Source organism: Podarcis muralis, chromosome 8, assembly GCF_964188315.1.
Source record: "Podarcis muralis chromosome 8, rPodMur119.hap1.1, whole genome shotgun sequence".
NCBI lineage: Eukaryota > Metazoa > Chordata > Lepidosauria > Squamata > Lacertidae > Podarcis > Podarcis muralis.
Genome location: NC_135662.1, coordinates 58,865,915 through 58,890,492, shown reverse-complemented (window position 1 = coordinate 58,890,492; position 24,578 = coordinate 58,865,915). Strand labels below are relative to the sequence as shown.

General features: G+C 42.6%; 1 protein-coding gene and 1 long non-coding RNA gene across 8 annotated transcripts in view; one reads left to right on the top strand and one right to left on the bottom strand.

Moving 5' to 3' along the window:
* CDKAL1 (CDKAL1 threonylcarbamoyladenosine tRNA methylthiotransferase) overlaps positions 1–21,885 on the top strand; it is a 230,579-nt gene extending 208,694 nt beyond the window's left edge. For 3 of the 7 annotated variants that reach the window (XM_028737591.2, XM_028737590.2, XM_028737592.2), the window contains 3 exons: positions 2,173–2,256; positions 3,990–4,154; positions 18,766–21,885. In XM_028737591.2, coding sequence (XP_028593424.2) covers positions 2,173–2,256; positions 3,990–4,154; positions 18,766–18,957 — 441 coding nt within the window. In that variant the 3' untranslated portion in view covers positions 18,958–21,885. Of the gene's footprint in view, positions 1–2,172; positions 2,257–3,989; positions 4,155–14,336; positions 14,418–15,130; positions 18,282–18,765 lie in introns of those variants that run through there. The other 4 variants (XR_013394002.1, XR_013394004.1, XR_013394003.1 and 1 more) reach the window with 4 other exon arrangements.
* The window catches only part of LOC114600847 (uncharacterized), a 93,920-nt gene that overhangs the window by 4,353 nt on the left and 64,989 nt on the right, over positions 1–24,578 (bottom strand). The window contains exon 4 of the long non-coding RNA XR_013394005.1: positions 7,143–7,286. This is a non-coding gene — a long non-coding RNA (uncharacterized LOC114600847). The remainder of the gene's footprint in view (positions 1–7,142; positions 7,287–24,578) is intronic.

The following is a 24,578-nucleotide window of genomic DNA, read 5'->3' as shown; positions in this document are numbered from 1 at the left end:
AAAAGAAAGATAATGGACCCTTAAGAAAGCCAAAGACAGGGGGCCTTGTGCCAGATGACAATTGGTTGGGGCCGCTCCTCCCACTCTGAGATAGCCAGAGTTTAGAGTTGATGGTAGGCTGTGATGTGACCTAGAGGGAAACAGGTTGCAAGCTGGTAAAGGCAGCAAGCTGAAAAGTCAGAGATGCGGAGCACAATGTTGGGTGTCTCTTTGAATCCAAGGTTGCAGCTGACTCTTTGGGGATATTGATGCTGTGAACCTGTCCATCTTAGGCTCAGGTTGTATATGTGTGTAAATAGGCCATATATCCTAAAGACAGCCCAGTCTCTGCTGTGCCTCATTTTCAAAATGAAACATGAACCCTGGCTGAGTGTCTGGAACCCCTGGAATCTCACACCGCTATGAGATTGGGGTGGCGTGTAACAATATAGTGACTTATGTACATATGTATGATATATCTGGAAATTAAATACACTTAGGTTTGAAGATTATTTTAGTTGTGAATTATTATGTTGAGGTTTGTATTAATTATGCATATATTTCTAGAAGTGGTAATGGAATATGCATTTGGTATATTTTCCTTTATTATACTAAAGTAATTTTCAAAACGTGTACTGTGATGCTTAGTGGTAATTATGGACATTGAAGTTGGCAAATTAGAAGTAATTAGAGCAGGTTTCCATAGTAATTCCTGTGTTCTGAGTCCTTTGATTATTTGGCCATATTTTTGGAAAAGACAATCAAAGGAGGCAATCTTTGGGACGCATAAAGAATGAAATTATATATATTTACACTTGTTTAATCTTAAATCAAAATACAGTTTTCTAGAACTTCCAGCATTATAGCTTAGTTTATTATGCTATTGTAGAAAAAAGAAGCGACAGAAAGGGAGTGGAAATCAGTAAAACATTACAGAATTTAAAATAAAGCAGATAGTCTGAGGCCTTGGTTGTCATTTTTAGGTCACTGCTGACATCTCTGAATATAATTTTCATATGAACTGCATTTCAGGGCTTGTATGTGCTTGAAGAAGCGACATTTTCACAGCAGGGAACCAAATCAAAATGAAGCAGTCAGATGCAGGTGCACAGTAATGGAAGTGGGCTATTTACCCTCAAGCAGGATTGCTGGGCTGGGAAAGCAGAAACTCTCCCAGCAGAATGGCCCTGCTATTTCTCTCTGATATATATCTCAGTGCCAAACAGTATTCATAGGGGGCCTAAATAATTGTTCTTTCACTTGTATTTAATGAGATGCATTGCCCAATGCTGAATAACTGAGGCACTTCCTTTTGTTATGCTAACTAGATGCTATTCAAGCCCTGCTTTCTTTGACTTCTGTTTAATCCTTCCTGCTTCTCCAGCCTCAAGCCAGGCAGGGAAACAGTTGAAAAAATGGAGGCTTGCACTGTGTACATCTGCTGCCTAGCTCAGTCCTATTTTGTTAAAGAAGTAAGAGGGGGAGAACATAGGATTTGTATATGCAGCATTACAGTCACTACACACATATTGTACAGCTATGCACAAAATACAAAAAAATTATATGGTTATGTATTCTCCAAAACAGCATATGCAAGTATTTGCTTGTACAGTATACACATTAAATTAAATTAATAATAATAAAGCAAAAGGCAGAGTGATGTCATCTCATTTATTGCACAGAAGCAGGCTGGGCTGATAGCTGAATCTTGCTTCAATTCTAGTGATTGGATAGTAACATTGGTGATGGAACAGCAACCTCCATCACACCTCAGGGCAGCAGGCTGGTGTTAGTGGGCTAGTGGGATGTAGCATATATACAACACTGTCTTTAAACATAGGGGCTGCTGCTGCCACTGCCCCACAACATCTGTTGCCTGAGGCATTTGCTTTACTATGCCCCAATGGTAAAGATACCCATGGTCTAAAGATCCATGTTTTGTGCTGTGGAGATGCACATGAAACATGCATGTTTATATATGATGCACTTATGGGGATCTCTTTTGAGTTTCACACTGAAAGCTTTTGACAATGAAAATAAGTTATGAGTTCAAATGAGTTCCCTAGTAATAATAAGTTTATTATCTGCCTTACAGATAAACTGATGTGGTTCTTTGTAAGAGAAAGTTTCTTGATTCCTCCTTTCTTCAGAGGTATATTTATGGCTTCACCTGTTGACTTTTTTACTTTACAGATTGGGGAGAAACAAAATGTTCTTGTGACAGAAGAATCATTTGATTCCAAGTTTTATGTTGCTCATAATCGATTCTACGAGCAGGTAAATCTTTTTCTTGGACTGGTGGGGGAGGCAGCAGGAGAGAGAATGTCTTTCTTTCCCTCCTTATTTTAACAATCATATAAAGATTGCCGTATTTTTCGCTCTAAAGGATGCATAGGAGGGGGAGAACAGGGGGGGGGGGATTCTCCCCTTCAGCGAAGCGGCAGGAGAAACTGAGCCCCTTCCATTTCTCCTCCCGCTTCGCTGAAGGGGAGCTGCACAGAGAGGGATAACTGCAGCGCCTCTCCAGCAAAGCGAAGCCTAGAGAGCAAGAGGGATCGGTGTGCACCAACCCCTCCCACTCTTCAGGCGGCTATCCGCAAGCCTTCTGAGCGCAGTGAGAACTCCTGCTGCTCTCCGAAGGCTTGCGGATAGCTGCCTGAAGCCCCCAGAGCACAGCGGCAGTTCGCGCTGCACTCCGGGGGCTTCAGGCTTCTCCTTTTTAGCCGCGGGGCTGGGGCGGGGGAAGCCCGAGAACAGGTTGGGGAGCAGTGGTGCCTTCTCCGTCCTGGGGAAAAGCCCTCAAGAGCCGCGCGAAGCTTGTGTGCGACTCTTGGGGGCTTTTCCCTTCTGCCTCCCCCCCCCCCTGCATTCACTCCATAGGACGCACAGACTTTTCCCCTTAGTTTTTAAGAGGGAAAAAGTGCATCCTATGGAGCAAAAAAAGGACGCACTTTTCCAAAATGAAGGGGAAATGTGTGTGCGTCCTAAGGAGCGAATGCAGGCTTTCGCTGAAGCCTGGAGAGCGAGAGGGGTCGGTGCGCTTCCAGGCTTCAGGAAGCTATCCGCAAGCCTTGCAAGCCCGGCGGGAGGGCCCGCGGGCTCGCAAGGCTTGCGGGCAGCAGCCTGCAGCCCACAAGCTCGGGGGATAGCGGAGAGGCGCAGCGCCGCCACCCCGCTATTCCCCGACCTGATCTGAAGGCTGGCGGGGGGGAGAAGCAAGCTTGCTTCTCCCCATCGCCAGCCCCATAAGCTCGGGGGACAGCGGGGCAAGCCGCTGCCCCACGGAGGCTAGAGAGGCTGTCCCTGAAGGCAGAAGAGGGAGACGGAGCGCTCCGTCTCCCTCTTCTAGCTTGGGGATGGCTGTGCAAACCTGGGGGGAAATAAAAAAATTTTCCTTGATTTCCCCCCCAAAAAACTAGGTGCGTCCTATGGGCCGGTGCGTCCTATAGGGCGAAAAATACGGTAGTTCATCAATGTAATCTATTTACTGACATTACCTCCTTCAAAAACACTGATATGGAGGTACCCTTGTGTATCCTCATTTATATGGCTTCTATGCCTTTAAAATTCTGTTGGACAGAAATCATCGGCAACTGGTTTTCAGTTGTATGCAAAGCTACATGCTTATAACAATATTTTGATATCTGGAACCTATGTGAGATGAAAGAAAACCTCAGTGTATACCACAATAAAACATGTAACAATCCTGAATGCTTATTTGGTTAAGAATGTAATTACAAAGCAGAACTGTTTAAAATTTCCTGATAGTAAGTTAATTTGAATACATCTATTCAAATCCTGAGGATATACATCAGAGAACCTGAAAGAAAAAGTAGATCTGATGTTGCATATGTTTTTGTTAAAGTAGGTCTACCTGTTACCAAATTTTACAGTAACATGCATTTGCAGATTTTATATTTACTCCCCCCCTCCCCACGTCTAAATGTCAAACTTGAGTACTTTAAAGTGTTCCATTTAAGCAAGTTTTTTTTATTGTTGTTGTTTTAAAGGTACTTGTGCCAAAGAACCCTGAGTTCATGGGTAAAATGGTAGAAGTGGACATTTTTGAAGCAGGGAAGCACTTTATGAGGGGGAGCCCAGTGTCGGATGCCAGAGTGTTCACCCCGTCTATCACTAGGCCATTAGCCAAAGGAGAGGTGTCTGGTTTAACAGAGGTGAGTAAAATACATGTCAGCCTTTGCTACTCTAGTAAAAAAAAAAGTGAATGTGACGGCTTTTTAGATGTGAATGAAGCTCTAACCTTTTAAAACAAATTACAACCTGAATTTTAAGTGAATTGTTCTGGGTAATGTGGAATTTGTCCATTGTAGAAGCATCTCTAATTTTGCTTTTTTATTTCTATGATATAAAATGGGGAAAATAGTTAGGAGGACAACTTTTAACAGTCCTTGGGAGAAGATTATAAAGGATTATCTTGCTATAATCCAGTTGAATCATCAGACAAGAATGCTGCCAGTCTGAGGTGGTTTCATGAGAAATTTCTGCACCTACCATATTGGCCTGAATATAAGCCTCACTTTTTCTCCAAAGTGCAGCTTAAATTTGCAACCTTACAAAAATTGGTTTTTACGATATCACTGCTGAAACAGACATATGGTAAAATGGAACAGGTGTGAGTGTCTGCAGAATTTTAAGGGAGCGGCTTATATTCAGGTGGTGTCTTTTTTTTCTTTTCCCCCCTTGAATTTTCAAGGTGTGGCTTATATTCGGGTGCGACTTCTATTCGGGCCAATACGGTATATGTAAAAATAGTAGGTGCTGCTTATGGTTTTTGCATGTTATATTTTGTTCACAATCCACGTTCCTGTAATATGCCTGAAATACTATTGCACTCAAAATAGCTGCATTGCTGGAATTAATTTTTCTTGGATTTGCTTTGCATTTAACTGTAACACACTCCATGTAGTTATTACCCTTTCGATGAAGCAGCTCTGCCTGAATTCTTCATCAAATAATATTATTTTTTATAGTTTTATTCTTAAATTATCCCTTAAGATTTGGCTTTCATTGTCATGGTTTAGCACAGACAACAAATAGTAAATAAACTTCCAGTGAAACTTGGTGGTTTTAATATTTTTATGACATGTGATTTTAAATGGTGTTACACCTTCTATGGGGAGCACTAAAGCATATAGTCTGTGTTAAACACAGAGGGATTTGGGCCAGTGATCTGTAATTCTTGTGCCTTGATTTTAATACTTTCATGATCTTGGGAGTAGTATTAGGCAATGTTAGGTTTTCAACATTGTGATGTATCAAACATCGCAATCTGGCGATACACCACAATATTGAAACAAGCCGCATTGGCCTTAGCCCGTGAGGCATAGGGTGAAACTGTCACACCTCTCACTGTGGGAGCTGAGGCGCTTGCACCTTGCAGGCTGGGAAGCTGCTTGGCTGGGGGGCGGGAAGCCCTCCCCCCAGCTGAGGGAGCCCAATCTCTCCACTGAAGGGCAGGCAGCCGCATGCCCTGAACAGAAAAGTTTAAAGGAGCCCCCACCCCACCTCCGGCTCATGCAAGCTGGAGTGAAGGTGGGGGCTCTATTACACTTCTTGGTTGATGAGCAGGCAGCCAAGGGAGGAACAAGCTACCTTGGTCCCTGCCAGTGTACCGTATTTTTCGCTCCATAAGATGCACTTTTTTCCTCCTAAAAAGTAAGGGGAAATGTCTGTGTCTCTTATGGAGTGAATGGACTGGGCGGCAGAGGGATCCCTTGGCTACCGCTGTGAGGGATGCCTCTGCAGCCGTAGCCATGGCTCCCGTCCGTCGCTCGCTGGAAAGCCAGCAGAGCAAGAGCCTCTGGGCAGCTCTTGCTCTTGTTCTGCTGGCTTCAGCAATAGCACGCAGTTTGCTCTGCTGGCTTCCCAGCGAAGCGGGATGAGGGACGGAAGGGGCTCTGTGTAAGGGCTCCCTTCCGTCCCTCATCCTGCTTTGCTGGGAAGCCAGCAGAACAAGAGCTGCTGCGCAGCTATCGGTCTTGCTCTGCTGGCTTCACAGCGAACCAGGAGGGACGGACGGGAGCAAGCAAAGCGAGAGCTGCTTACATGGCTTCTGTCCTGCTTTGCGCAGCTCTCACTTTGCTTGCCCATCCCTCCTCCCACCTCGCTGTAAAGCAAGCAAAGCACCTGTCCCAGTGTCTCCCCCTCCTCTTTTACAGCGTGGTGGGATGGGCAAGCAAAATGAGAGCTGCGCAAAGCGGGACAGAAGTCATGTAAGCGGCTCTTGCTTTGCTTGCTTTAAAGCAAGAAAAGCGAGAGCAGCTTACATGCACTGTGCAGAATACCGTATTTTTCGCCCTATAGGACGCACTTTTCCCCCTCCAAAAATGAAAGGGAAATGTGTGTGCGTCCTACGGGGCGAATGCAGGCTTTCGCTGAAGCCTGGAGAGCGAGAGGGGTTGGTGCGCACCAACCCCTCTGCTCTCCAGGCTTCGCGGACCTCTCCGCAAGCAGCAGGAGCACTCCCGCTGCTTGCGGAGAGTTGCCTGCATGCTGAAGCCTGCGCGTGCCGAGCTCAGCGCGTCCAGGCTTCGCGGACCTCTCCGCAAGCAGCGGGAGCCAGCGCTGGGCTCCCACGGCTTGCAGAGAGCTCCCTGTTTGGGGGCTGGGGTCGGGGGAAGCTCGGGCTTCCCCCGCCCCAGCCCCACGCCTGGGGGAAAAATAATTCCCCCCCCCTTTATTTCCCCCCCCAAAAAACTAGGTGCGCCTTATGGGACGGTGCGTCCTATAGGGCGAAAAATACAGTATTTTTTTTCTTGCTTTTCCCCCTCTAAAAACTAGGTGTGTCTTGTGGAGCAAAAAATACGGTAGCTTGTTCCTCCCTCAGCGGTTTGGGGCCAGAGGCGGTGGCCTTTTCACCCAGCAGTATATTGCGGGTGAAACTGCTGCTGCTCCCGAGTCCCTCTGGCGCCAGTGCCCGACTGCAGCTTGTTTCTCCCTCGCGCTTTGGGCGCTGGTGGCAGAGGCACTCAGCAGAGGCAGTTTCACCTGCAATATAACGCCAGGTGAAGCAGCCATCACAGTCTGGCCCTCAAACCAATCCTGGACTATGTATCGATACTTTGCCCAGGCCTACTTGGGAGAGAGTTTCACGATTGAGATGATGCCACTAAGAAGGCCATGTTACTGTTAGTCACACTTACCTTTAAAGTAGAACAAGGATCAAGGGCTCTGGTGATGACCATAACTGACAGGCAGGTTCTTGCAGGAGAAGACAGTCTTTCAGATATTCTGGCCCCAAGCCATTTAGGGCTTTAGAGGGTAGCACCCAGCACCTTGAATTGGGCCTGAAAACAGATACAACAAGATGAGTGTAATATCCAGAAAGTGGAAACCTGAAAGCATTCTGGCTGCCACATTTTGCATGAACCACAGTTACTGGCAGTTTTGTGTAGGTATGTTTCAGTAAAATGCTCTGTTAAGTAAGGCATGTGTATGTAACTGGCCAGCTCTGGCTTCTCCAGGAAAGTAAGCAGTTCATGCATCTGTCTAAATTGAGCAAACACACATTTCAGGTACAGTTGCCAGCAAGATCTGCACTGTCAGATCTAATAGTAGCTCCCAAGTTGCAATCTGGATCCAGAACCGGTTGTACATCCTCTCCTGGACCAGTTTGTCTACTGACCATCAGCATCTCTGCCTTCTATGGATGAAGCCTCGGGTTTTAGCCCGTATCCATCATTGTCCCCACACCACAGTCCAGTATATCTACAGCCTTCTTGGCACCAGTTGAAATGGAGAGATAGAGTTGGCTGTCAGCATGACCTCTCCCATCAGCTTCATGTAATCTGGGGGAAACCAATACCACCCCCAAGAGTGCCTCACCTAGCTCAGGCAAGGAGACAAATGGTGGGTGGCATCTAAACACATCAAATAAATACATAATTATGCAAAACACTTTGATGAAAAGCAGTATATTAAACATAATTAATAAATAAACAAACAAAATCATTAGAATTCCAATCCTGTCTGTTACCCAAGGTTCACACACTCTAAACCAGTGTTTCCCAACCGGTGTTCCGCGGCACACTAGTGTGCCGCGAGACGTTGCCTGGTGTGCCGCGAGATGTTGCCTGGAGGGAGGCGGGCGAGTCGGGCGGCGAGAGGCGGGGCGGCGGCGGCGAGGAGAGGCCGCCCAGCGCGGGGCTCTCGCCGTCTGCCTGCCTGGCTGCCTGCGTGGCGCTGACGTCACGGGGCTGTAACGTGCCCCACATAGGCACACGCGGGGCGGCGAGCGAGCTCCCTCCCACATCCCATCGCCACTCGCTTCGGCCGGCCTACTGGGCTGTCGCAGGCGGAAGGCCTGCGCATGCGCGAGGTTTTCGCGCCTTCGGGATTCCCTTCACGCCTTCCTCCTCCCAGGTCCTTGAGAGCGCGGGAAGCGGCAGCGCGAGACCGGCGTTGAGCCTGGTAGGTATTGCGCTTGCCAAGGCAGTCATTTGGGAAATGAAAACTTGCAAAGCAAGCAACCAGTTCAATCTGAAGTACGTGTATGCTTAATATCCTGTATCTGAAACCTGTTCTGCCCCCTCCCCCACACTTGGTGCCATTTTCATCTACACATGCAGCAGAGTAAGTTGACCCAGAATAGTACCAATTCAGATGGCAGATGGGAGAATGACAGTGCTGAATGCTTTCCCATGTAGAACAGTCCCTGCAAATAAAAACCTAGCATATTTGGAAGAGGGATGCTAGCCTAACCATTACCTTCTATGCTGTTACTATTTTTTTATTTTTTTACATAAGTAAAAAGTGACCTTTCCCCATCTGGCATGGTGGTGTGCCTCAAGATTTTTTTCATGAAACAAGTGTGCCTTTGCCCAAAAAAGGTTGGGAAACACTGCTCTAAACCAGGAGGTCACTTGAAAGTGTATCTTGATAGGCGGATGGACTTCCAATAGCTCCATACAACTCTGCCTCCCTGCCCCCTGGTTCCTACCTCCTGCTGCATGTGTAACCTGGTGGGTATAATTGTGTCAATTTGACCTCTCCTTCCTTCCCTAATTAGGTTTCTGCTACACAGGCTAGATCAGCATCCTCATCCAGGAGCAAGTCCAAAGTCTAGCACAAATTGGGCAGCTTCTTTTCATTCTCCCGACAATGAAATGCTTTACTTAACCTGAGAGTGACTAAAACAATGTCCTCTAGGATTGTTAAGGAAACAAAAGACTATCCACAATTATAGATGTATTACCCACAGAGTTAGAGTTTAAGTGAATTTTGTCTGTTTTGATTCAAGAGTATAAAGTGTTTCGCTCAAAAATGAGATTTTGCTGGTTAGAACTGAAGTTTAGAAATGTTAGATGGTTAACTGCCAATAATATCAAAAGGAATAAAGTCAACATTTCATACATTTCCCCCAGGTTGCACAGCAGAAAGAACTGAAACATAGTTACTCTTTTTCATCTTTTTTTTTTTAAAATGTCAGGGTCAGTTGTTTCCAGCCAATTGTGTCAAATAGTCATCAACAGTTTTCCATTTAGGCTTCTCTTGAGAGTAAGGATGATCCCCAGGAAAAGAATTTCACTCACCCAAAACATGATATAGTGCTGTTCATTATAAATGGCAATATCTTTCTTCCTAGTTGGAGTCCAAATTATGGTGAGGTGACTACTTTTCCTCCTTTTGTATTTCCTTTGCAACCCCAAATACTCTTTTCAAATGCAGTGGAACCTGTGGCTCACATGTTTTCAACCTGGTTTTCAGTCAGATGAAGCTTTGATCCCAGTAACAACTTCATTTGAACATTAAGGCACACCCACCCTTCCCTTGCCCCTCCCCACCCTTAATCTTTTGAGAAGAAACTGGGTTTTAAATAAATTGTGAGAGAGCCTTTTTCCCATTACCGGGCTAAAGATCAGAAGAAGATTCAGATGATTCAGATGTTCTTAATTATATGTATATGTAGCACAGAAGGTTTGACCCTTAAAACATCTATTAACACTCTTTCCTCTGAACCTTTATTCTCTAAAGCACAAAAGTTTAAAGCAGTTTTAAATTTGCGGACTTTAATAATAAAAAAAGCAAATGAAAGCTGCATGTGTAAAGGTAAGAAGTAGTAAAGAAAAAAGTGTTGAAAGTAGATCTGATGTCCGACAGATCAGTGACCCATTTGTGAAAAGCCAGTTTGGGCATTCCTTTCTCATCTCGTAATTTTTCACACCTAAGATCTTTGATTGAGTTCCTGGCAGGGGGTCTTTTTGCAATATTTTAGAGAATCCAATTGTACATTCTGTGTTCCGTGTACTATTGGAAGATAAGAATAGCTCACATGCCGGTAATAGTTTATATATTTAATATGGTTTTTACCACTGCGAAGATAATCAACTCAATGAATGAACAATTAACTTTTAATTTACTCTCATAACTAATATACACAATGTTTGTATTGCCTATTATTTCAAAAGGGGACAGGAACTTATGTGGCCCAATTTCCTTTATATACACAACATACTTTGATATATTGACTATGCTTATGTTGGGGTGGGGGAATAAAGTATATTTGAGCCTGAGTTCTGAAATCTGCTCCCATTACTGCTTCTTGCATTATGGCAATCTTTGGACTAGAGCACTGTTGTTGTTTCCTCTGAGCAATCCCTGATAAACTGTATATTTGGCGGGTTCAGCTTTGACATGACTATCTCAGCATTTTCCTCTGCAAGTATCCTGACCACATATAGTTCTTTGCATGCTCTCTAAGTTGCACAGAGAAAATTTCCTGCTAATGTAACTGCATTTTGTGTTTGTGAAGTAAACACTTCCCCTCAGGGATAGCTCCAGAGGGTGGCAAGAGTGGGCATTTACCTGGATCCCAAGACCAGCAGAGGGCCCCCCCCCAAAAAAAAAACAGTACTGTTTCCACAGAGTAACCAAGATCATCAAGAGTAGCATAACCCAATTCTTAGTTTGTGTGTTCTACCTCTTCTGAACCCTGAAACCTATGCAGCTTTCACTACAGTGGAGGCTGCATTAGGCTGCTTTATGTGAATGGCTCAGACAAGAGTCCTGCTTGCCAGCTATAAGGGTTTTTTGTGTGCTTGACTGCAAATTCTTTTAAAGAAACAGTTATTTAAGATAGGAAACTGCCTTGTAGAGTATTCACATTAAATTTAGTCTAGAAATAGCTGCTAAAGAACGAAAGTACATCAGAGAACAATATCATTTTACTCAGAAGGTCTCTTTATAGGAACAACATATTGCCCATTCTTTCCAAGGCTTATTATGTGTGATAAGCATTAGAAATTTTGCTTATCTTGTTGGAAGCTTCTTTCCTACCAGAACTGTTTAACATGCATGTCTGCACATAAACAAAGAAGCTGAGAACACTGTTAGCATAGATTAATAGCCCAGAATTCCCTAGGAGGAAGAAATCATGCTCCTATTTCATCAGAGATCATTTTAGTATATAAAGCTACTGTTGTGGTGCCTTCAGAGTCAGAGAGTTAACAGCCAAAAATAGCATCTGAAAACCTGAACCAGCCAAGGTCATGAGGTGGTTGTACTGTAAGTTTCTGTTCCTTTCTCCTCCAGGCATATCATATGGTTGTCATTTTCAAGTATCTCCTATGTTGTCCACAATTTCTTTCTTTGGACTCCTGATAGATGGTTTTGGCATTAACACATTTCAGTGGAACTACTTGGAATTTCACAAAAGAAACTGAAATAGGCAGAAAGCACTGCCTGCTAAGCTTGTGGAAGCAATCCAAGAGGCTCACGTGGATTCAGATTCTCTTATTTTGCAAGAAATTATATTGCCTAGGACTTTTGAGATCATACATTTATGATACAAGCAGATTGTTTTCAGCATAAACGTTTTAAAATGATTTAATGTAACTAACCTGCAGAGAGAGAGGAATTACTTTTGCTACTTTTAGTGATGCATGAGGATTAAAAAGCATTCTTGCAAAGATAAATTATGCCACACCTCTGGCTGGTTGACTGCTACATATTGATAAGCCATATTGCTGTGAGCTCTTTCCCCTCCAGTAAGTGTGGCTTGGAGAAATGGGAAATGCAGTTTTTCACATCTGAGTGGCTTTATGCTTCAAGATGTTGGGTATTTAAATGTTCAGAGGGAAATTCTGTTTTGCAAGGAAGGTGGGAGTCATACCAAAATAAGACATACATATTTGAAATATTCTGGGTTTTGCACAACTTAAAATATTTGCAAAGAGTTATGAAATCCTAACATCAGATTATTTGTACTAAATCTACTAGTAGTCAACTTAATTGGATCACACAGTTTCTAGTACTCTATTCTCTGCTCATGAATACAGACTTTTGTAAGCAGATCTCCTACCAGTCCTCCCCCCGCTCTGGATTTTAAAGTGTAAATCTCAGAAATACTGCCATACAAATAAATGAGTTGGAGCCACCAAACGATTGGACTGGGGAAGAGGATGGCAGGCAAGTCAAGCACCTGGGATGTTTTTAGAAGGCAGTAATAAGCGTAGGCTGTGGCCTCAACTCTACATCTTGTGCAAGCCCTTATAATATCAATAAGTTGTTGATCAACGCTCATAAAGTGCCTAGCATTTTCTAAGCATTGTATAGATATTCAAAGATAAAACAGTCCCTGCCTGCAGACTCACAAGGGCCAAGTTTGCACATAGATCATTTTTGGCCATGAACATCCTGATCTGAGCCATTTTGTTCTTGCCTGCTTAGCAGGTGAGAAAAACCAACCACAGTCTCTCTCTTCATGTTATTACTGAACCAGCTATCACGAACCACCATCAGTAAGCCAAAAACAAACCTTAACTATTATTTACCATGACATGTGAAGAGGGCCGAAGGAGCCTTGGAACAGCTGCTCCTTTTCTTGCCAGTGTACGTGGTTCTCGCTCTTGCCATGGGGTACAACCTCCCAGTGGCCCTAAGAGGCTCCCTCTGGCTGGTGGCAGTATCTGAAGTGTGCCTCATTGCTTCATAATAACTGTGTGACACATCACTGTCAGCTACTGTGTTGTCTCAACATTCTTCTCCTTTAGCAATTTGATAGTGACTCTAGCACACACACAATGCAACTAAGAATCCTGGCTCAAACTTTGCCTAGGAACCTTACTGTTATGATCCTGAATTGAGGGGCTTGAGTAAAAAGCCATGGTCCAAACCTTGGTGATGTATGCCTGGCATTAATAGATGACACTCTGCTACATAGCATCCATTAAAATTGGTAGAATAAATTTGAGCTGCGCCATTGAGCACCTATTTCCCTTTTGAGACCATAGAACTTACTCAAGGATCAAAATAACTTCTCTAGAAGCATATATAGTATAAATTTAACATTCCTGATAGAATGTCTTTGGAAAAGAACAGTATTATTAATTTGGAAACATGCCAAAAAACCCACCCAACACCCTAGCAGCAACTTTCAGAGAGCAGAGGTCTTTCCTGCATTCATTAGGAGCATTTATGTGAGGTTATCCCTCTGCTGATTAGGTAAATCAAAAAAAGTTCCCAGAACTTAACATTTCCAGGGAGAGAGGTTCTGTTAATGACTCTTAAACTTGACTGAGCATGAAATTAAAAAAAGAGTCTTCAGGCACTCCCTCTGGTGTTTAGATGCATGCCAGCCGGCACAGAAAGCACCTACACTACTTTGGTGTGTGAGAAGACAATGGAGCCATGAGATTTTTATATAAACAACTTTGTATTCATGGTGAACTCAGGGAATACTAAAGTGGTCTGTTGATAGACTTGCGCTTGGTGAGTGATCAAATCCCATGTCAGCCACCAGGGCCACTGGCACTGGCATGTGAAGGATGCACATGATTCCATAAGCTACTAATGTTCCTACGTACCGAACAGATCTCTTCCCGTGTAACAAAAAGGTGACCAATGGAGAAAGGGAAAAAAGAGGGAAAGTGTCCCTGTATAAACATGGGACTTGTGATTTGATAGATTCTATGAGAACAGAATCATCAAGACCTACAGAGGAAATGGGAGTCGAGGAAGGAGTGTTCAACTGTATCAAAAGCAGGCAGAGAAGCCAAGGAGGATGAGGACTTGAATAGAGACTTTTTGGATTTAGCAGGATAGTTTTGGTGAGGGCAGTTTCAGTGGAGTGCTGAGGGTAGAAGGAGGGGGACCAAAATCAGGCTTGAAGGAGAGAAAGTTGAGAGTAGGAGTAAGCAGTATGCTCAGTGGGTTTGGGGAGAAAGGAAATTGCACAATAATTGGCAAGAGCAGATGGGTCAAGAGGTGATTTGATTATTTTAGAATAAGGGAAGCTGTGTTTTACATATATATTCCTTTCAATCTGTAATGTCAGTCTTGGCGTACATGAGTAAGATCTCATGCAACCCTGCACTATAATTATTAGATTTATTTTGTAGGTTGCAGGTGCATCAGAAAGCGGGAAATGAGTGAGACCGAATAAGAGTACGCAAATACATATTATTACTGGCACACATCAGGTCAGAATTATTCAGCAAATACTCTGAAATGCATTTGATCATACACTGGAAGTGTTAATAATTTATATTATGCCTTATTAGTAAAACCTTTTGTTTCTGCTGCTGTCACAGCCAAAACAAGTTGAAAGGCTACTTCCAGAACAGTTAATAGGTTTGCCGTGTTGTTGGTAATTTTTACACCTGACTTTGAGGATTTCATAAAATATAATCTATTACTGAGGTTTGATTAACAGTTCCATTCCCCCTCCCCCAATATATGTTCTTTCCTTCTCCTTTCTCTTGTTCTATTTGAACAAAGTGCCCATTAAAGTGAACTGGGATGGCTGCTCTCAGTTTCCACTTCTTTCATGCAAAAACGTACATATTTCATGCTGCATTGTCAAAAAGGAAAGGATTAATTATTAAAATTCTGTCATTATGGGCGGGGGAGTGCCTTGCAGCATTTCAGGGATTTCATGTAAATCTATGATGTTTGGGGCTGGGGGAGGAATCCCCATTAATAATGAGGCTTCTCAAGACACAGTTAATTTCAAGCTGCAAATGTTGGATTTAACATGACTTCAAGACATGACACTGAACTCATTCTCTGAGTGGTTTTAAATATTTGCTAAATATTGGGACTGACAGTATACTAATCGTATTTACTATGTGACTCGTGTAGTATAGGCCATTGTCCAAAAAACAAAATTCATGCTTTGCTTTCATTCTCTTAGATCTAATGACTGATATAAAAACAATCAAAATAGTTTTGATGCTACGGATATGTACTGCCATTGGACATCTAATTTTTAAGGGAGGTAGATTGCAGGCTCATTAATATGCCTTGGGCATTTATTACTAACAACAGTTGAAAATTCATGATAATTGATTATTGACGCAAAAAAAATATAATGGTATCTTATTCTTTATATTGCTGTTTCTTCCTATATTGTTGCATATTTGATTATTTTTGCATGTTCCTACATTTTATCTAGCCCATTTGTGTTTGTAAATTTTTGTTTCCAGTATTCTACAAAAACCATTCTTACTATTATTATCATATAGCAATTTGAATCCAACGTTCAGTACATCCCTATATCTTTTCCATTATAATTTTTATCTTTTTTCCATACAGTGCTTCTTTGATTCTGGTGGTCCAAGAACAAGTCTATCACAAATGATAAATATCACCTTTCACAGTTAGGAATTCGAGGACATTTTTGTCTTGCTTATCAGGAAAGCAGCAATAAACTCCGATAAGCAACTTGTAGTAATTTTCCTCAAGCGTCCATATTTAGGAGAAAGGTTTGGCAGTTATTGAAAAATGTTCCCATATTTGCATAGATATCTTCTCTTTGATGCCCAGAGTACAGCTCACTGTATTTCTTATACCTTTTTCAAATTTATATTTTTATTTCTGCAAGATTTTATAGATTCTTCACAAGCTTTGTTTATTATTCCTTCTCCCATCTTATTAAAACTCTTAATTGGATATTTGATCTCAAAAAATAATTTAGATGGATCTAATTTGGAAAAAAACTCAAACTAAGCAGAGAACCTTTTACCCAAAGTTGATTTTTAAAGAAAACTTAAATTGTATTGTCATCATTTCATCTGAATACACAATTACCCCTTCATGTCCCGTGTTTTCCCACATAAATTCTAATTAATCATCAACTACAGAAGCTAGTGGGGATTTGGGGCAGGACTTGTTCTTACTTAGTATTTATCCCAGATCTATAGAAGATTAAAGTACCTTTTTCTTTGTACCCCTGGAGCATAAACTACTGTTGACCAATAATAATGCTTGTGGATAATGTCTTAATAAAGCTTTTTCAAACAGACATATCAATAAATTTGGATTTTTAATCCAATCAATGATGCCTCGGACATTTTCCCAGCAAGTAAACCATATCATAAAAACCTCTGTCAAGAGAGTCTTGGATATTGTTAGCTTACCAAATTAAAGACTAAAATGGAGCATTCTTCACACTGGAACTCTTGGCCTTGGCTGAAACTCAGAAAGAAAGATTGGCCCTGCAGCAAACCATATTCACTCATTAGGCTTTCTTTGGTCATGCAGATACTCCTATTCTAGTTAAGGTAACATTGATCAAATTAGGCATTTGTCTAAGCACAATTTATAAATGTAAAAATTTATCACTTAGAAAGTAAAACATATTCACTGAATATAGGGTATACTGTAAATTGATAATGGGATAAAGAAAACTAATAGGCATCGAAGGAAATAATTAGATTCCTCTGTGCAAGCTTTTCTTCCAAGTTTAATCAGTCTACAAAATGAAGTCTATTATGAGGTAGCTTTTGTTGCAAATTAGTGAAATGTTTAATAATTGGTACTCTGTGGTTTCCAGTTTATTTCTCCATATAAAGGTTAATTAGCTTTGACTCCAGGAATGAATAGCTGTAGCCAGTTATTAATTTTTCAGATTCATTAGGCAATTGATTTTAATTACTCTGTCTGTCGCTACATGGAAATAGCCATCTATTTATGTAATATTTTATGATGGAAGTCTAGTACTACCTTCCGAATGGTGAATACAGTTTAGTATTCTTTTATTCCCATGGCTTTAACACCTTTCTGCATAATAACCTCACGTTCCACAAGTTTCTAACACCTGTAGTTCATTCATGCACCATAAGTCATTGCTATCTTAAATGTTTAAAAAGGAATCTGTGGGTGGGGGTGCTGGAAGGTTGGCACCTAGGGATGGAGAGGGGTCCTCTCCTTATGAGCCTAGATGTCAGAGAGGGAGAAGCAGAGCTGCTGGCAGGCCCTTCTGGTGGAGCACAGAGCCTCATCGGGGAGAGAGGAGGACTACAACCAGCCAGGAGGGTCTGAAGGAGGAAGAGGTGGTGGCAGAGCTGGAAGCAAAGAGGCAGGTCACTGTTTTATCATCAAGAACCAGGCGCTGCCTTCATAAGTGGAATCAGACAGTGCGCACATAGCCGACACATAGGGCAAGTTGCCTCATCTTTAAAAGCTTGGTGGGAGGGCTGTGTCAACCATTGGGACATCTTTCATTTGCTTATGGACCTCTTACCTTGCTCATGTACCTTGTAATCTTGACTACTGAGCCTTGTGCCTGCTGCCAAGGCTATACCGCTATTAGCCCGAATAAAGATAGCAACACGTACTGGTAAATAAGGATATCAGTGTATTTTGGGATGGGTGCCTGACAGCTAAAGTAACCAAGGTACTGAGAGTCCCTGTGGGATCAAAGGCTAGCTCTGAACTGAAGATCCAAGAGGAATCTCTTGGAAAGGTCTAGATGAGATATTGGAAGTGGGTTTATGCACTTGTAGCATAAGATGATCATTCCAAGGACAAAGTTGATCACAGGCCAGGAATCCATCTGAAGGAGGATTGCTAAATAATGTAGGGCAGTGATGGGGAGGAAAATTATATAGGCAAGGTAGGAAAACAAGAGGACCAGCAGGCACCAATGTACACAGAGAGGGGAGGCAGATGGGCAAGGAGACAAAGACAGAGACCTGACTGATAAGTATTTATAGTCACACCACGTCAATAAGAACCAAAGGACTGCAGGAGTAAGTCAGATTGGGCAGTGATGGATTTAGTGCTAATACACCAATAGAAGAACAACGGGAGTATATACCTGATGTTTCCATCAGGTTTGTATCCCTAGCAGCAAAAGCGGTTGTAAGCACACCTGGATATTCCTCCCAAATGATAGCTATTATAGAAAACAATAGTGCATATTTCAGGTGCTGGGAAGCTGTAGTTGGCCATAATCTCCCAGAGTGTGTGCAGTGAAATAGATGCACATGCCAATCACACATGCTTTTTTCCCCCTGTGTGGAAAAGTAGCTCCGAGTATGATCAATAAGATGGATGTTTTAGTGCAGGCACCTCCTGAGAGAGATGGGGAAAGAACTGCAGAGGATGTTAGAAGACTGCTGAGCTGGCATACTGTGGGACAGAAACAATTATCAGACTTAGTGGTGCTGTACAATGGGAAAGACAACAGTGCTGCTGGTCCACTTTATCACTGACTGCAGATTTGCCTTTTAAGGAAACAGAAATACTAAAGGGAAAATACAGATCTCAAATGAATTGGCATGAGTTATATTGTAAAATAGGATTTTAGTCTACAGTGATGTTAACAGCTTTATTGCTTTGGCAGTTAATTTCATTGAAAAGGCCAATTCCATGTTGCAACGGCCTCAGCTCTTTGTTTTATACAATTGTGCTATATTCTTTAATTTATTCTAAGCTACAAGAGAGATTGGCTTGTTGAAAGTTGAAGGGAATTTTCCTTTGTACTTGATACGTGCCAAATGTTCTTTGCATCTTTCTCAATTTAATTTCTGCATTTCTCCACAGGAGTTCAGACATGCACTGGAGAACAGCTCAGAATCAAAAGCCTGTCCATCTGCTGAGAGGCATAAAGGACCATTGAGCTACAGGATGGCAATGCAGTTGCCTTGGCAACAAGGGGGAGGTGTACTGAAGGCGCTGTCACTAAGTGTGACTCTTCTGGCAGTCCTTATTGCCTTTTACTATCGAGGTGTTTAAGTGGAAATCTGAACTGAATGATGACATCGTCAGGAAATATAACAAGATGGTTGGAAACGTCAGAGTAAAAAGTCGGACAATTTATACGCCAAGGCCTTACCTTGTAATCATAATCTAGATAAGACTCTCCTACATTGGTATAAGTTATTTAGTTATTTTTCCAAGATCAAGTTAACAGGCTTTTCCACGCTTTTCCATTTTAAAAGAAAGTGTTTGTCTGCATATACCAGATTCATATTTGCCACCCATAGGTGTATGTTTTAGAAAATTAAGTTATTGAAGTATTTTTCTTAAGTCAGACAGTTGATAATGCGCTTATGTGAAGCCTTATTAAACTTTCTTAATGTACCTAGAAACATGTCATCTTTTGTGTTTTCATGAAATGTTCAGTTCAAAAGTTGCTGGGCATTCAGACTATAAAAGTTGTAACTATTGATTTCTATTGTTATATATTTTCTTCATGTTCATAAGAATGAGTAGTTCAGACTCTAAATGCAAACAACAAAACTAAAATACAGTAAATCGCTTTAGAATCCATTCTCTCAAATACGTAAAGGTCAAGAGGAGATAAGGCAATATTGAAAGTGGTGAATGTTTTGCTATTCCCTCATTTGGTGTCTTTCGTCCCTGGCTAATGCATCATCTGTCCATATGTGCTTCCTAAAGCAAGAACATGTGCAGATCACAATTTTGCAGTTCCCCAAATAATGAGGTTGGGTAAAGCAGAATGTTTTCTTGGTTGGTTTTCACCCATCAGAATGCCTCCTGCCAATTTGCTACAAGTGAGTATCTCTGCTTTATCCATTATAGGGTTGATCTTCATGAGTACCTCCATCCCAAATTCTCACTACCTAAGGACACTCCCACCACAGATGAATAAAAGTATCAGATTGACTGAAACCAGACCTGCAGTCTGGGGTCACGGTACCCAGTTTGTGTGTTACTTTCACTTGGGTATAATACTATCTGTGGATTGTTTTTGATATATCCTCTCTGATATAGATAGAAGCAGATAATAGCCGCTCTACTTTCCAGATGCTGTTCCACTGACTAGGTGGAATTTCCACCATATATTTTCCAAACCACACTAAGGGCAATCAGCCTCCCATGGTATGCTAGTGCAGCATACAATACATATTTGAAACCATGCCTAAAACCAAGGCCTCAAAAGATGCAAGACCCTAAGTAATCTGCTCTTGAATTTCTCTGCTGGAAATTAAATTACTGGCCTGATGGATATTAAGCCCATTAACTTGAACACTGGATATATCTGTCTCTTCATTGTTCTTCCATGAGTGGATGGGTGTAGAAATTTATCTGTTTTTATTTATTACTGCTTATATTATTTTTGAGAAGGGGGGATCTCTAAGTAGTTTACAGCCTATCTTAAAAGATCAAATACAAAAAATCCTAGAGAAATTCTGCATTACATAAAACACCACAATTAACAGCTTAAACACTGGCATAAAACATTGCCCCAAACAGCCACATTTTAAAATAGTGTAATTAGCAACTAAGCAAAATAAAAATAAAAATAATCACTCTAACCTACCATATGCCCAATCAATCATGCAATTAAATGAGCCAATTAAATTCCCAGCCCCTTAAACAAAAAGAAACACAGCCTAATCTAACCACAGCTAAAATGCATCCCACTCAGCTCCACTCAAACACACCCTTACATAATCAACAGACTCACAACAAACACATAAACATTATCAACTGAAATACCCAAACTTCACTCCTCTTGCACACCCTTCAGTCAAACTATCCACACTCTGCAGCCAATCCCAGAGTTCAGTGTCACATCCTTAAGCAACAATCCCCCACATAACTTCGCTATGAGACTCATGACAAAGCTAGCAAAATGCCAACATACACAGCAAGCAGCAACACACACACAGGCATTCATACCAAGCACTCCTCATCTCCAGGCTCTCACTTTGGGGATTACAGAAACCACTGTCAACAGTAACACTTGACCTAAAGTAAAATAAAACCTATTGCCATGCATATTACCATGAGATACCTGAAACATGTAAACAAACACCTCTCTATATATCATCTTAGGATCCCAGGGCAGTTTACAGCATATTGCAACACAAAAATGTGTAATTTAATAAACAAAACAATAACCCCGCTTCCCCTTCTACCTGACCTCTAATCAAGTTCCGTCATCCTGATTTGACCTCCTGACAGAGTAAGCCACCCAGTAATTCTCATAGTTGCACTTATTAACATGACTTGAGGTGAGAACACTCCAGCAGATATTGGCAATGAGAACCCTGATTTGCGCTCGGCATACCTTTGCACTCATCACCTGAGGTCGGAAACTTAAATCCTATGGATATGGGCACTTTGATTCCCCCTACCCCACATTCTAGACCAGGGTTTCCCAAACTTGGGTCTCTAGCAGTTTTGGGACTACACTTCCCATCATCCCTGACTATTGGTCCTTCTAGCTAGGGATGATGGGAGTTGTAGTCCAAAAATAGCTGGAGACCCAAGTTTGGGACACCTTGCTCTTCTTCCCTTTGGTTCCTTCCCTGGGCAACTGACCCTTTAAGAGATCTCTTTCTTAAGCCTCAGTGTTCCATTTTGGTGGCAACTATCCCAGCTCAGATCGCTGCAACCTTTGGTCAACTTAGCTGCCCTTCATACCCTCCTGCCCCCTTTTATTATCTGTTTTAGTCAGGATCATCAGGCAATACACAGCCTGTTGCTCCTACTTCACCTGTAGGACTCCACTGGCCTTCACTTCTCTACCACAGAACGCCCAGGCAACCCCATGGGCTTGGCACCCAAGACAATTTACGAGCATCTCCCTTGGAAGAACTGTGTTGGCAGTCCCCTTGGAACTTTGCCTTCTGGTTCTGTGAAAAGCAATGCATCCTTTCCTGTAATAAATTGTATATTCTTTTACTCTAAGCCTTGGTCTTTTGTCTGTTGATTCCACCTGATATAACTATAACGTATGTTCAATTTGCCCTGTGGTGACCCTGAGCTAAAGATCTAGTGCAAGTTCCTCCAGTACATGGGTCTCTCTTGCATTGAAGGGGGCTGGACTAGATGACCCTTGGGTTCCTGCCAACTCTACGATTCTATGATTCTTCAATACAGGTAGGCAAGGTCCCACAGTAGCAACCTGGCCCAGGAGAAAGTAGCCAAGACAGGCATTGGGGCAAACTCCACGATGCCGTAGCCAAAAGATAAGAAAAGGGCAGCTGGTCTAGTACTTGGGGACTCAATGCTCACTACCCAGTGATTTGTGCCAATCTATAAATTGCAGTCCAAACTACCTGCCACGTCTAGGAAGGATGCAAATATCTTTCACAAGCTGACTACAAACAATCACCCCTTGGTAAAAAAATAATAATAACACAATGCTTAGGGTGTGTGTATGTGTGAGAGAGAAAATGGTACCTTCTGAGAACTCTGCCACCTCTGTCACATTCCTGCCTGCAGATTTCTGAACATCTGACAGTTCCTGTTAATTTAGTCTCACTCCCCAGTTCAGCTCCCCATATGGAAAGCTGGAGTGATTTTTGAGTAACAGCAAGTAATATCTAAAGTGGCAGCAACTGGCAACTCTGATACTGAGCTTGGTTGCAGCCATTACCCAGAATCCCTCTGTTCTTTTTGAGAAGCAATTACAATTTCACAGGTTGGAATTAAAATTCCCTGCAGTATGCAATAGAGTAACAAACTGTCAAAGTGATTTCAAGCTGCTAATCTCTCACCGTGGAATGAGTGAAAATAGAATTCCTCGTACCCTGTGTACAGGGCTGACAACTTAAAAAGATTTCCAGTGCCTCTGAATACATGTGGGAGAACAGCATGGTCTGCCCACACACAGGATGTTTCCTAATATGTGATGTCTATAAAAACAAGCTAATAGCCTGTATGTTTGGTTTTTTTTAAAAAAACTTGTCATAATGTATGTAAATTCAAGGTGTCACAAAGACCAACTCGCTGCTTATGCTGGCAAATGCAGTATTCTATGGTACAATCACAGTGTGATATTTTCTGCCCATCTCTCTTACCCTGGTGCTACTCAGTAATAGTGTTGCATTCAGTTACTGTGTATTAACATTCTTTCAAGTGACAAATACCCACAGCTGAATTTAGCCCAAACTGAAAAAAGGAACTACAGGCCCTGAAGCATCACAAACACTGCTTAACGAAAGGTACTGTTTCTGCCAGGGTTTTTTGTTGCTCCTATTGTTGCTGTGGCGGGACACTGGTGGCGCTGTGGGTTAAACCACAGAGCCTAGGACTTGCCAATCAGAAGGTTGGCAGTTCGAATCCCCATGACGGGGTGAGCTCCCGTTGCTCGGTCCCTGCTCCGGCCAACCTAGTAGTTCAAAAGCACATCAAAGTGCAAGTAGATAAGTAGGTACCGCTCCGGCTGGAAGGTAAACGGCGTTTCCGTGCGCTGCTCTGGTTCACCGAAAGCGGCTTAGTCATGCTGGCCACAAGACCCGGAAGCTGCATGCCGGCTCCCTCGGCCAATAAAGCAAGATGAGCACCGCAACCCCAGAGTCGGCCACGACTGGACCTAACGGTCAGGGGCCCCTTTACACTTTTTATTGTTGCTGCATCCTGGTCTCACAATTTTAGCAAGGCTATACTCACAGCAAACATCTCTGTAGAAAATGAATTTGTGGTGTTGAGAAGCTCGTGTGCAGAAATGTGAGGTGCCAAAGGATAGACGGGAACCTGTGGCATTCCAGGTGTGGCCACACTACAACTCCCATCATCCCTTGCATCAGCCACACTAGCCAGGGCAGATGGGAGCTGAAGTTCCAATAATATATGGACAGATTCCCCGCTCCTCCAGTAAATGGACCAAGGACAACAACCCTAAATGTTATCATTATTACATCACTATCCATGTAAACGGAGCTTTAAAAAGACTGAGAAGATGGGTCCTCAATGGCTGGCTAAGGAAAATGGCAGCTGCAAGGAGCAGAAATGGAAACAGCTTAAAAGAAAACAATGGGTGGTTTTCTGTGTATTTAGGCTTAGTTACATTAGGATATGGGCACTAGAGGGGTAGCATAAAGGCTTCGCAGAAAAAGTGACTGGCACCAGGTCCCAGGCATCTAACAGCACATTCTTCCCTGGGCCATGCTTTCTGAAGGGGGAAGAAAATGGCCTTAATTGCCAGTTAGATTTGTAAAGTCTTTTTTGTTATGTTTGCCTTGACTGGGGGAACTGCCTCATAATTGCTGCTACTTCATTAGTATTCACAAGGCCTGGCACCAGCAGTTAAAATGTAGCCATTAGCTTTTCAGCTAGCACAAACTCCACAGGCCTTAGGTGAACCTCTCTGGTCTCTGAAATGAACTGTAGCAACAGCAAAAGGGAATTCTTGCAAGGCTGGCTTGCTTGAGCTATTTGGGAGGAATATATAAGCAAAGGCTTCAGGCGTTTGTGCAGGTTGCCTTCCCCACACACCCCTCCTTAACTGCATAGCCCAGGCCGTAACAGCTAATAAGAGGGTGGCATAGAAAAGATGACAGTGGCACTGTGGGTGTGAACTGGTGCTTAGTGAGCACCAAATTTAGAGCTTGATAGCTGTCTGGTTTAGTTCAGAAGAGTTTGGGGTTGAATGAGAT